We start from the raw sequence: 14,576 nt of genomic DNA, 5'->3' as shown, positions 1-14,576 counted from the left end.
AAGTGTATTTTTACCTTTTACATTTTAGAGACATAACAATTTGTCGTTAAATCATCAATTTAATACAAATTAAATTAAATATTAATTTTTAATATAAAATCAGAATATTATATTACTTTAAATGAAAACAACATTTATGGGAAATTCTTTAAAGATAATAAAAGAATATATATCAAATACCATTTAACAGTTACTCAATCGATCCCTTCTCCTCGATCCTTTCTCCCGTGCGACAGCGTCGGCGAGCTTGCCCTCGCACGCGGCTTCCATCCTCGCACGCGATCTGTAGCGGAGCACCGCTTGTCCCTAACCTCGGAAGGAAGCAGGGCTCGCTCCGTTCCTAGCCGCAGCCAGCAAGCACAGCGGCGCCGGCTTCCCACGCTGTCGCCACGAGGAGCCTTCCGATTCGTGCCACATCCTCTCCCCGGGCTAGACTCGGCCATCAAGCAAACCTCCTTAGTCGCCTTCTTCGTCGTCCTCCCTCAAATTGCCCTTTGGCAAGGGAGCAAAGGTGACACCTAGGGCAGAAAGGGAGCCCTGACGAGGAGAAACTTTGGACACCCAACTGTCGTGGACGTGATCCTGCACCTTCTAGTATGGATCTCGAGGCTAACAAGAGGAGGAAGATCAACAATGAGGATGGCAACAGTGAGTTCAATTCTAACGCAACTACTCCCAACTATGGAAAGGTTGGGAACTCTAACAGTTTTTATTCAAAAGATTTCAGTTTTACCAACCTTCTGGAAAGGATGGATGGAGGCAAGTATGGAAGTGTAACCAAAGAACTTGAAGCCATGCATGCTCATCGTATGCAAATAATCAATGCACTATCCTCATTCCGTCCAAGTCCTAAGTCCACCAGTACTCCTCAGGGCAGCACGAATTTTTACTCAGATAATCATGCTATAATTGATCTGGATGATGACACCATTTCAGGCGCAGTTGGCCCCTTGGATTCTCCTCCACCTAATGGTCAGACGAAAGAGAACAAGGCAGTTGTAATTTTAGATTCAGATGATGAAGATGCCAGTCCTGCTGTTGGAAATAAACAATATTTTCAGTCTGTTGATGACATGTCGTTGTTAAGCGTATCATTGACAAGTGAAATACAGAAGCATCTACTAAAAGCTAGCAAATTAGCACAAGAGGCTAGCTCATATCAATTAGTCCCGTATGACCAAGGATCTCACAGGCCATATTTTACTGCTGCTTTTAAGCCAAGCAAACAACCCTCTATTCAATTCGAAAAGGTGGTTCTACAGCCAGTTGATGAAAAGCAACGGCTGCAAAATGTTGTTGTAAGTATACAATGTATTTGTGAAAAATGTATCTATTTAATTTTAACATCTGTGATAAGCATACATATTGATTTTGATCTTTCAGACCACATGCTATATCGTTTCTGTTCCTGTAAGTTTTCATTGCATTTGCTAATGATATATCTGTTTAATTTTAACATCTGTGGAAGAATGCTTAGCCATTTCTGTACCTTCACATCCCTTGTTATAATGCTCACTCACTAACAACATATGATGATTTATTTTTCGGGAAGCATCTGATATGTTTAATGCCACATCAGCTGATTGGATATGTTAGTGACTTCAGTAAGGTTTGGTCATTTACTGGATAAATTCTTGGCTGAGAATTCCTCAAGTCTCTCCTTTCAACTAAACTACTTAGCCCTGGTGGTCTCCAAGTTTAAGAGGGACTAAGTCTTATTCACTCGGACAAGAAAAAAAGTTTGCTCATTTGAATTAGGATAGCTTTCATATAAGTTGGGGGCTTCACTTTTCCATCCATACTCAGGCTTTCTCACCGTTTGAACTTAAACAGATGTGTTTGGTTAGATTTATATTAACTTAAATTCTGGTTCTAATCTTTGAAGGAAAAGGGACTGTTATTTGCATATTTAGCTGTATTCTGCCTGCATGTGCTTAGTTTTCATAGAATTTTGTAGTTTTTGCGTCTTGATTCCATGAACAAGAGTTGAAATACATTTCTCTTCATATATCTTGCTGCTATGTACAACAGATACTGCACATGTTTGTTCATTAGGTTTTGGAAAAGGAGTTATCTACTTAGAGTACCCTAATCTTGGAGCTTTGTAACTAGTGACTAAATGGAGATGTTATACCCAAGAAGTTTGGGAGGAAAAAAAAAAGAGAAATATGTAAAAACAAGGTATTTAATTCACTTGGTTTACCTTTGTGCATTAGTAATGGGTTGTTTTTGTGGAAAACATTGGTAGGTTGAAAGGACACTACATGGATTTGAGCTATCACATTCACCAGTAGGCAGAATGTAACATCATACATGTAAAATGCCTACACATGTATGAGCGTTGGATAAGGGCAGCCCGGTGCACGAAGCTCCCGCCATGCGGGGTCCGGGGAAAGGATCCATTGTATTACCTTGCCTTTGGCAAGAGGCTGTTTCCAGGATTTGAACCCGTGACCTCTAGGTCACATGGCAGCAACCTTACCGTTGCGCCAAGACTCCCCTTCATGTATGAGCGTTGGATATCAAATATATTACTTGTAGAGTAAAAATGTGTTGAGCCAAGATAATCCATCGTGAGTAGGCTGCACTTTAGTTACACAATGCATCTCTTTGTTTGCAATATTACACCTGATTGATCATGAAACTCTCTGATTGTTTGCTCCTTACTGCTTCACTTGTTCTATATAACTTAACAAGGTCTTCATTGATTTTCCATCATGCCAAATAGTATGATCAAGGAAGATATTTTTTTTTAATGAAATGGAACCTAAAGGATCGCAACAGAAAGAATACTGTTTACAAGGTGCAGTTGAAGAGGTAAAAAATTTACAGGAAAAAATTCATAAGCAAAAATATTGCTAAGGAGGACATCATAATGTTAACCACAACAAATAAATGAAGACCAGAAAAATTAACTAATTCCAGAGAAAAAGCTGCAAAAGGATAGCAATAAATACCTGCATCTTAAGATTTGCATTAAAAAATGAGCGTTGGCGCACTAATAGCAGTTCTCTTGTATTCTTGTTTTGGCAATTGAGAGATTTACAACTCTTTTAGAAAGGAAATGAAGTGGAAAAGGCACACCTTTATAAAGAAGGTGGTTCATGGTTTCTTATGTGAAATCCACAAAGAGATAATGTGGAGTCACTGACCACGTTTATCCATGAAAGCAGAAGTATGTAATATCTCTAACAGATATCCCCAGTTGTTTTCAGTTTGTTTTGAGCTGAAACATTCGTTGTGTTTTTGACCACTCGTAAAGAATTCCTTTCATCGGCAATGCTGGAATAGGCAGAATTCACAGAGATATTAATGTGTTCAATAACATAATTATACGATCTTATATAATCTTATTGGTCACCCTTATTTCATCCTATTGCAGGATGAACTAAAGAGTAGAGACTGTGCTATTAGTAAAATATAAGCCTAGAGTGGTGTCTGATGTTTTTTTGCTGTTGAAATGGTTGGTAAGGAACCTTCCAGTTTCTGAAAACTTGTATCATGACCAAAGAATGGTTCCTTCTATTAGTGTATTTTGAGCTAACACTGACAGTAGATTTGCATTCAATCTGACTGAATCCTGATCTGAAACTTAAGTTGATGTTATATAAATTGCTGCTTGTGAAGTTAGATTATCCACTTGATATTGGTGTTTCAATTCCAATTTTATGATATCTGATTGCATGTTGATGCTTGATTCTAGGATGAAAGAAGTGTAAAGACAAAAAATGAAAATCAAGATCTAATCACATCAAAAAAGGGAATTGACAGGCAATGTTCATCCAAAAGAAAGAAAAGAAGTGAGATACAAGATGCTGATGCTCCTAATAGTTTAAAGAGTATTGTTCCATATGCTGAACTAAAACAACACAATGATGATCCTGAATATGTTTCTGCTGTGACTCTGCAAGAGAAGCCACACGATAGGAGCTTCAATGAAGACGAAAAAGTATTGCCTGAAAGTGATGGCTTGGAAGATCTTTGGAAAGATATGTCATTAGCAATGGAATTTACGAAGGTTGGCTTTGTTGCATATCTGTGTTTTTCTTTTGGTGATCTTTTATTTCTTTTCTTTTCCTGATTCATTGTCGTAGAGAATGCTTCTTTCAGCAAAGAGTTATCTACAGGATTATGATTTGACTAACTACAATCAGAAAATGTATATGCCTGACCTTCTATTTATTTGACTTGAAATAATTATAATAGACTAAATAATTGCCAGTTTAGATTCTCTCAGTTTGCCTACTTTGAATCTAGAGTTGTAGTTCATGTATCCGAAAGTTCTTCCCACAGTGCAAAAATGCTTTTGCATCATGATTCATTATGGTTAATTTTTTAGTTGTGAGTTTAAGTTTTGGTTGAAAAATTTTAAAATAATTAAAAAATATTTCTACCTTATCTGACATAATTGTTACATCTTAACATATCTACATGTATACTGCTGCAATACCTTCATTAATAGCATAGCATGATTAATGGTGCCTGACCATGTTTCATAAATCATAACAAATAAAAAATACAAATTTGAACATTGTTCATTCATTTCATCTTTAATGGAAGTAAAATGGACAACATGGCATTTCACCGTCAATTGATTCCAACATTAGGACAAGCATTATTGACATTTGAGTCTCCATGGAATTTGAATTGACTTAGTATAAGAGACAAAAGAAGAAGATGATGATGTTACATGAAGAGAAAAAGACAGATGAATGAAAAGCATAAACAAAAGAATTAATACATACCAATTGCTAACATGGCCATGTAATGAGGTTTGAAATTCATTTTTCCTACTCTACGGCTTATGACCCGTTGGTGAGTTACTCCCGAAAGCTCACTAGTTTTCTTCTTCTTAGATACTTTCAGATCTTCTGGAGGTGGTGGAAACACCTCTTATAGTAATCTTCTCTTTCAAAAATTTAGAATGAGTGAAAGTAAGAAGAGAAGCTAATGAGTACAAGAGAAAGACTCTGAGTATCATACAAGCAATATTTTTGCCAACCTTCATACACTTTCTCTTGGTCCTTTTATAGCCTTCAATCTTCTACAGCTTCACTCATTATTCTAGTGTTTTATCGTTGATAGCCAACTCTATTCACCATCAATCGACTCGATTGGGTACTCGCTCGCTTCTGCTAGCAATCTGCCAATGACTACCTCGGTTGACTCAGTCAACTGAATTAGACGATTAGTTGACTGGTCTACTATAGACAGCAGTTCATCCAATTGTTGCAGCTCCAACGTGCTAGTTCAATGGCTACTTCTGGTTTTCTTGTTGTGTCATAAGTTGATTGAACTAAAATAGTTGACTAGGCTCTCAACAGAAACATAAAGATTCTGGTTGCTAGTCACCGAGCTTTAGTCGACTCCTTAATCAACTTAGCTCACCAGTTGATTTAAATCCACCATTAATCGGTTGGAGCTCAATTAGCTGACTCCCCAATCAACTAGGCTCCGAACAGAAATATTCTGTTCACAAGCAATCAAGCTCGAGTCGACTAGGCTTGCCAATTGACTAGGAGCATCCTCTAGTTGACTGGAGCCCCAAGTACTTGCAGTTAGGTGGTTCATGTATTTGCCTGATAGACTGGTCTATATCATCCTTACTGCCATGGCCATATGGATTTGTAAAAAATGGGACTTGTGAATGTGCATTTACAGACACTACACACTGCTTTTAGAACATGAATTTGACTGGACTGATATATATCATATCATTCTTACTGCCATAAGGGCTGTATGGATTTTAAAACATGGGTTTAGTTTCAACTTATAGGTCCTGATTTTTATTTGCTATGTTATTTTCCACTTTTCTTTACTGGGTCAGTGATGTGGATAATGTTTCTCAGATTCTTGGTTTTGGATTTAACTGATAAGGATTTAGCTTATGCAATTTACACTTCGTGATGCTGAGATGGTTCATTTGATTTGTTGTTTCCATCACTGCTTTAAATGTGCTTGCTTTGACTTGAAATTTATTTTATATGTAAAGGCTCGATGAAAACGTCAAATACTGTGTTGAGATAAGTGAAAATGTCAAATGTTATATTAATCCAAGGATTATGGCCTTGTGGTTTTCATATAGTTATAGTAAATGTAGATCATGTTTAACATTTCTATTTTTATAATTCATTCATTAGCCTCTTTCTGGTAGGATGATGCTTCCGATGATCAAGTTGTGCAAGAAGAAGTTGAAGAAGAAGAAGAATGTGGCCATTCCTTCTTGCTCAAAGATGACTTTGGTCTTGTTTGCCGTATTTGTGGAATAATACAGAAAAGTATAGATACTATATTTGATTATCAATGGACAAAGGTACTAACATGCAGCTAAAACCTTTACAGTTATATCTTAGCTTAGTTCTTATTGTTTTTTTTTTTTGTAATTTGGAAGACATGTATGCCAACAAAATTAGTGCTAATGCAATCTGAACTACTAATGTTAGCTTACCCACTTGTAGCCTTTTTGATTGGCTCCTCAATTCTTATTTGTTTATGATAATTCTAAAACATTCTTTTTCAATATTTTTGAAGCATGCTGTCTTGGTAGATGCACATGTTACAATTTTCAATGTAGATGTTACCTATATATTCCATATTTCAAATATTATTGTTTGAGTATTTTGAAAATTTATCTTTTGTGGTGACATGTGTTAGGTTGTTGGTCTTAAATTCTAGAAAGCAAGCGAGTGGGAATTACAATTCCAATTTTTAAAAATATGCTATAACAATAAAAATATTATTTACTTTCTATCATATGCAATTGCAGGTTTGTGAGGTATAAAAATCTATTTTTGTAAATATATACAATACTTGTTAATTAGACAATTGATGGAACAATCTCAAGTTTTTATTTTTTCCTTCTATTTTGTTAGCCCTCGACTCCTCTCAATGAAAATATTTACAAAATTAGCAATCTCGATTAAGAAAAAGGATGCCCATTTGATATCTTTGAACCTAAGGAAACTATAAGGTTGGTCGAAAAGAGATTTTTTGTTTTTTTAAACATGTATAGAGAAACATCCAACATTAGCCACACAAGTAATAAGACATAACTTCAACTGGGTTTATATATATATATATATATATATATATATTATATATATATATATATATATTAGCAAGGCTTTGGGAAACTGTTGCACTGTGAGTCATCTATGAAGAGCCACGACTTAAGTATTTAGGATAATAAAGTGACTGGGAACAATTTAATATTGCCAGTGACTATCATAGATATAAGTAACATTCAACACCAAAGCATGGTCAATATCTCTGGCAACACATTATGCAATATATAACAATAAATTAAATAATTGATTAATAAGCATGAACAACTAATATCACACATTGAGTGTGACAAAAGTGAAACATACCATACCATTATGCCCTTGTACCAATCACTTTTCTTAAAAACAACATGTAACACAAGTAAAGAACATAGATATATGCCATGCATAAGTATATGCCATGCATAAGTATATGCCCTCAACCCTCATCTGATATGAGATTCTATACTACGTGCCCTCGTCAGTAGTAGGGTGAGATCCTGTGCATAATGGTCTCATCATGTAGCAAGCATGACATCCTTCACATTATACCCTTGACACTACCCTATATGAAAGATCTTGCACATGATGCCCTTATTGTAGCTTTACGTGAGGGATCTTGCACATTGTGCCCTCAACATTATTCTAAGTATGAGATAGTACGCAAAGTGCACTTCACACTGACCCCCACCCCTCTATGAAACTTGCACACTGTTCATCTCAAACTAGAGTACTTCTTTGAACCCTACAACTTAGAGTTCTGTATGTTGCTGCTCTTTCTTCCCAGAATTCTGTATGAACCCCATTCCCCTTTGAGTGCTCCATGTTTGTCAGAATTACAAATTAGGACAACCCACTTCCCAAAAGTGCCCCGACAACAATATTATTGGCTCGTTGATTTTTCACCTCCTAATAGGGTTCTTTAAACTATAGGTAACTCATCTTAAAATTATGATGTTGTCACGACAAGAATGCTTCGGAATCAGTCTACAATCTAATTTAGTGTCCCTAGACAAAGAGCTTGTATTAAGGTTTGTTTAATGAAAGACTTTAGGCTAAAGATATACTTACCGCAATTGCAAAATTTTTCCTTGATGTTAGAAATTTCTAAAAGTCACCTCAAGTTACTTAGCCTCAAAGTCTAAGGATCAAACCCATTTTCTAGAACATGACTTAGGGAGCATTTATGGGTTCCCCTTAAACACTAAAAAAATCTCTAGTTAGAAAACATGGACGGAACACTCACCATAATGTTGACGAGAGATGCTTAGCTGTTTCTCTCACTTGGTCCAATGCCTAAAGACACACCATCAGTCCTAGAGAGGAAGGAGGAGAGAGTTGGTGGTCCTAGGGAGGTAAGAGGGAGGCTCGGAGAGGGAAATTTAGGGTTTCTATGGGGATTTAGAAGAAAGATGGAAAAGAAGAAGAAGGGCTATTCCGATCTTGGCTGGAAGAGAAGAAGAAGGGCTGCCAGTGCTGACCTGTTGCTGGAAAAAAAAACAGAAGAAGGAGAAGAAGAGGGAGGGGTGGCTACAGGTTTTCTGGTGCTAGGATGGTGCTGGAATGATTTTGGAAGAAGAGGAGATGTTGTGATGTTGCTGTTGTTAGCTGGAAAAATGAGGAAGAAGAAAGGGGTAGTATTTGCTGGATGGAAGGAAGGAGAAGAGGGAGGAGTGGCTGTAAGAGAATCTCCTGGTGCTGGGAAAAGAAGAAGAAGAAGAAGAAAAGGAGGGAAGGAAGAGAAGAAACGGAGGAAGCTAGTGTGTGGAGGAGGGCTTTGACATGTGCTGCGTGGGAAGAAGCTGTGTTGGAGAGGAAAAGAACGAGAGAGAAGAGAGGAAAGGGAGAAATCATCTCCAACTCCTAAAAAATTCCCTAATTCGTTTTAAAGTGATTAAACTAGATCATCCCTACTTAAAATTTGGTTTTGCCATAAATTGATCTAATCAAACCCGAAGTGACCCCAGTTTGAACTCAAGCAATCCTATTCTCCATGTCTACCTGATGGGTTCAATTCAAACTCAATTTGGCTTCGACTTGATGCTCAATTTTTTTTTACCATTTGGTTTGATTTATTTTGCCGGTTCAAAATTTTAGAAAAATATTTTTTATATACACGAAAAAAGCATGGTATTTAACATACTTTTTGTTGATTGTCTTGAATCCTAGCTAATATGCATGAGAGGGGATGTGAATCTTTGTTACTCCCTTAAATCAGTTAAGCCTCCTCACCTTAGATTTGTCACGAGATCGAGTGCTTCTCATGATCTACTAGCTAGAAGACCCAACACTTCCTATAATGGTGTCAAAACTGATTTAATACCTCTCTTTCTCTTGCTTAGTGACAATAGAGAGAGAATAATATCTCTCTTCATCAATAATAGTGTCAAAACATCCTTCCTATATACAAACTTGATCACATGTGATTGAGATTCCAACTAATCATTATATCATGGAATTTTGATATATTGTTGTTATTTAGGAATTCTAGACTAATAAATATGATCTATATATAAATTTATATCAGTAATCTAACATTGTTTTATAAGTTTAAGGTATGATATTATCAAAAAATATTACTTATTTGATACTGTTAACTTGATGATAGTGATAATGGTTATGGTAACACAAATGATAACTGTAACAGTAGGATACTGTAATGATAATGATGATGATGATAATAGTAATAATAGTGATGATGATATAAATATTATGACAAAATTATATGCTCCAAATATAATTTTATTAATACTATTTAATTTTATATATTATAGTTTGATTTACTAATTCTAATATTTAGTTGAACATCATTTATATTTTTATTATGTTTGACAATTGAATGGTAAAGACGTGAGAAGTAACAGCCAATGTCTTGGATCCTGAAACCACCTTTACAAGAAAGGGCTTGCTTTGACATACATATATTTTTCTATTATATTATAGGTGTCCTTTTTTCCTTCCCTAAAAAAATTTGTAACAATTTTGATTTCATCCATCTACTTTTATCATACTGGCAATATCTAGATTTTTGGACCATCTGATCCTAATACCAATACTAATTTTGACAACTATGGTTGATGCAACTACCTGCATGAATGATAACTTTGCAGTTTGTCTCCCTATTTTGCAAATGCATGGGAAATTTGTGGTATATCTTTACTAATCTTCTGGCGTAGAGATGACAATATGCATCACACAACATCCAACTCCATTTATTTTGGCTATTGGGGTTGCCAATGTTACCTTATTGGCAAAGTGGCGGTAAAATAAAAATTTGATCTTGGTGTCAATGAGTTGACATTTGGGTCTAGATTTCTCCGTTGTAGTGCACTTTGTGGAAATATGAGACTAGTGTATACTTGGTCTTTAACTTGCTACTACTTGATATGGCCCAACAATAAAAATCACACTGTTTGCATATTTTTCTTACTAAATACATCATCCAGAGCAACAATGTATTTTTTTAGTAAATAGAACCATAATCATCTGTCTAACTGAAATCTCACCTAATTCATCCATCACTTTTTGCTAGCATCAACATGAATCCCATCACGTTAATCCCTGCTAAAATTAAGGAATCTGTGTTCTGTATTTAATACTGAAGCATTTGGCCCATTTCATATGTATGCCAACAAAGCATTTACCTGCATCATTTGCCTTATGAAATGATTTGTTCTCATAGGGTTCATATTCAATTCGGACATACTTGTCTGGACAAAAGAACTCCAAGGATCTAGATGATGAAATTCAATTCTCTGGAATCAAAGTGTCAGAAGATGAGTTCATTGATGCTGAAGTATCTATCCATCCCAGGCATCTGAAGCAAATGAAGCCACATCAACTGGAAGGCTTCAATTTCTTGGTTAAGAACTTGGTTACAGATAAACCAGGAGGATGTATTCTGGCTCACGCACCTGGTTCTGGGAAAACCTTTATGCTTATAAGCTTCATCCAGAGTTTTCTGGCCAAGTACCCTTCCAAAAAACCCATGGTGGTTTTGCCCAAAGGAATTTTGCCCATTTGGAAAAAGGAGCTACAACTGTGGCAGGTTGAAGATTTACCTATCATTGATTTATACTCTAGTAAGGCTGAGAATAGGTCACAGCAGTTGGGAGTTCTAAAAGTTTGGCAGGAAACAAATAAAAGTATCCTCTTTTTAGGCTATAAACAGTTCACTAACATTGTTTCTGATAAAGAAAACAGCAAAGCATCTGCTGCATGCCGTGAAATACTTCTGAAAGTCCCTGGCCTTCTGATATTAGATGAAGGCCACACTCCAAGAAATGAGGAGACTTACATGCTAGATTCACTTGCAAAGGTGCAGACCCCTCGAAAAGTAGTACTTTCAGGAACCTTATTCCAGAATCATGTTAGGGAGGTCTTCAACATTTTGAATCTGGTGCGCCCTAAATTTCTGAAAATGGAGCATTCTCGAGCCATTGTCAAGCGGGTTCTAAGCAGAGTGCACATATCAAGTGGCAGGAAGCTCTCTAAAATGGATAATGCTTTCTGTGAACTGGTTGAGGAGACACTGCAGAATGATGACAATTTTAAAAGAAAAGTGACTGTGATACAAGACCTTCGTGAGTTAACCAAGCATGTCCTTCACTACTACAGGGGTGATTTTTTGGAGGAGCTGCCTGGTCTTGTTGATTTCACTGTGATGTTGAACCTCAATGCCAAGCAAAAACAGATGATTGAAAGGCTCCCGAAGTCTGACAAGTTCAGAAGAACCTCCTTGGCCAGTGCTATCTATATGCATCCTCAACTGTATGAAGCAGCAGAAAAGGATCCTGGAGACAGAGCTACCTCATTAAATGATTACAATGCTAAGTTTGCTAGCTTGGTAGATTCAATTAATTTTCGAGATGGCGTCAAAACTAAGTTTTTTCTGAATATCCTGTCTCTTGCTGAGTCTTTGGGAGAGAAGCTACTTTGCTTTAGTCACTACCTTCTGCCTTTAAAATTTTTGGAAAGGCTGATAGTTAAGACCAAGGGTTGGCATACTGGAAAAGAAATTTTCATGATTTGTGGTGACTCATCGTCTGAGGAACGAGAGAGGTCGATGGAGCAATTTAACAATTCTGTTGATGCCAAGGTTTTCTTTGGTTCGATCAAGGCTTGCGGAGAGGGCATATCACTTGTAGGTGCATCAAGGATTGTCATTTTGGATGTGCACTTAAATCCATCAGTAACTCGTCAAGCTATTGGTCGTGCATTTCGGCCAGGCCAACTGAAGAAAGTATACACATACAGATTGGTCGCTGCTGATTCTCCAGAGGAGGAAGATCACCGTACTTCCTTTAGCAAGGAGTTAATTTCAAAAATGTGGTTCGAGTGGTCTGAGTACCGTGGCCTGGACTTTGAGTTGGATGAGGTCGATCCTACCAGCTGTGATGATGAGTTTCTTGAAAGCCCTCTTGTAGGAGAAGATATCAAAACAGTGTACAGAAGGTAAGTTCCCATACCTCGCTGTGCAAGAAGACAATGTATTCGTCCCAAACGCGACCAGTGTCTTTTCTTGCTAATCTTGCTTTCGATATGGGTGTATATATCAGTTGCCAGTTGCATGATCCATGTTTTTTGCTGGCACTGAAGCATCATCAACTGATTTCGTTCTGTTTAAGCTTTTGGTATCACTAGGTCCTTTAGATGCAACAATAGACTTTCGATAAAATGTAGGTCCTTTTGTTAGTTAGTATATATCGAATTGGTAGATCACTTCTCATCGATGTGTTTGAATGCGTCGCATGCCACCAGTAAACATGTCAGGTAAGCTTGAGCTGTTTTGGTGTTCAGTTTTTATTCTAGATGCATTTATTTATTTGTATCTTCAAATTCTTTTAACAAGTTTGTTTGGTCGCTTTAGAAACTTTAACTATGAATTCGGTTTGAGTTTTTTTCTAATTAAGATTTAGCAGTCAGCTGCAAGATCTGGAGTATAGAATTTGTTACTTTCTGCTTTACCTGATCTGCAAATGTTTGATTATATATATTTAATGTTTTCATTGTGTTTTTAATAAAAAGATATATCATTCGATGCAAATGTCAATAGTTTTGATTCAAATGTATCAAAAGGAAGAATTACAATTATCTTGTGAGTGAACTGTATGTGAAGAACAATTTGCAATTAGGTAGCCTTGGAAATTCGAATAGTTTTAATAAAGGTTAATTGATAAATTAACCACAATCTTTGGATTTTTTTTAAATAGAATATTTTATTATTTTTTATATGTAGTATAACTTTTAAAAATGTCAGCATTATATGAAAAAATTTAATAGATTTTAAATTTTAATATGATAGATTTAAAAAGGTTATATTATATTTTAAAAAATATTTAAAATGTATGCTAGATTAATGCATTAATCATTTTTGATAAAATTTTCACAAACTTAATCTGGGCGTTACATTGTATTTAATTTTATTTTGCAGTAAATATAGAGCTTCAAGGTAGATTAGTGTGTGGTGTTAGAGGTGAGTAAAAATTTGATTAAATTGATTGAAAAAAAATTTAGTTTGATTATTTAAAAATTTTGATTATTTTTTTTTAAAAAATAATTTATTCAATTCGATTTTAATTTTAAAATTTTTTATTTGATTAAATTGAATTAATTAAAATAAAAAATAATTTATAAATTTAAAATTTTAATTAATTGATAAATTTTTTATAATATTTAAATTTTATTATTATTTTAATTAATTTAATTGAAAAATAAATTAATTGATATTTTATAGATTTAATTTATTTAATTTTTATTTAAAAATTTAATCAGTTTGATTAATTTAAAAAAATTTGATTGCGGGAAGATGGTTAGTATGTAAATGTATGATATAATTGATTTTTTTTTAAAAAAAAATGTATATTTGGCGTACGGATTAGAGTCGCCGTCAGGATCCGCCGCCGCCATTCGAGGGAGGAGGGAGGCGGATGCGAATCATTTCTCCGGAACGCCGTCGTCGGACGGCTTGATAGCGCGCGTCCTTCAGCCGAACCGGACCTCCATCGAGGAAGCCCTTCGCGGCGCGCCACCCAATCGCCTCTCCCGCCTCGTTTTGGATTACTTCGACAGCAGCGAGAACACCTCCATCTTCTGCCTGTCGCTCTGCAGCGTTCTCGATAGCGCTCGCTCCATGTATGCGCCAATTGGAGATTTGATCGATATCCTCCCCTCCGCCGATGGCCATCGCGCCTGCCTGATCGACGCCCAGTGTGATTGAGCCACCTTGGTTTCGTCCGGCATGATAATCCTTTCCCGATCCCTTCTTCTGGCGACGGCTTCAGCTTCCATGGCATGCAGGTCTGCTTCGCGGAGCTCAAAAAGCAGCTGGACCTTCTTCTTTACAAGGCCCGTCGGAAGCTCCGGCTGGCGCACCGCGTCACCCGAGGAATTGGCGCCTGCTTGATCTTCTCCATGGTTGCCCTCGCCGTCGCTGGGTTGGTTTTATCCACTAACGCGATAGCCACGATCATGGTTGGGCCGTTCGTCCTTATCAACGACTGCCTTAATTCGTACGAGACCTGCAGGGAGGAT

At 36.4% G+C, this 14,576-nt stretch overlaps 1 protein-coding gene across 1 annotated transcript; it reads left to right on the top strand.

Annotated features, from left to right (window-relative positions):
* Positions 1-216: 216 nt before the first annotated feature.
* On the top strand, positions 217-12,867 carry LOC141813520 (protein CHROMATIN REMODELING 35-like). The gene is made up of 4 exons (XM_074701490.1): positions 217-1,298; positions 3,704-4,018; positions 6,155-6,313; positions 10,726-12,867. The coding sequence occupies exons 1-4, from the start codon at positions 597-599 to the stop codon at positions 12,499-12,501; spliced, it is 2,952 nt and encodes a 983-aa protein (XP_074557591.1). The 5' UTR covers positions 217-596; the 3' UTR covers positions 12,502-12,867.
* The last annotated feature ends 1,709 nt before the right edge of the window (positions 12,868-14,576 follow it).

The sequence above is a fragment of the Curcuma longa genome, chromosome 1 (assembly GCF_044706935.1).
Source record: "Curcuma longa cultivar G26 ecotype Majalengka, Jawa Barat chromosome 1, ITB_CL_G26_1.1, whole genome shotgun sequence".
Lineage (NCBI taxonomy): Eukaryota > Viridiplantae > Streptophyta > Magnoliopsida > Zingiberales > Zingiberaceae > Curcuma > Curcuma longa.
This window is presented reverse-complemented; position numbering and strand designations above follow the sequence as displayed.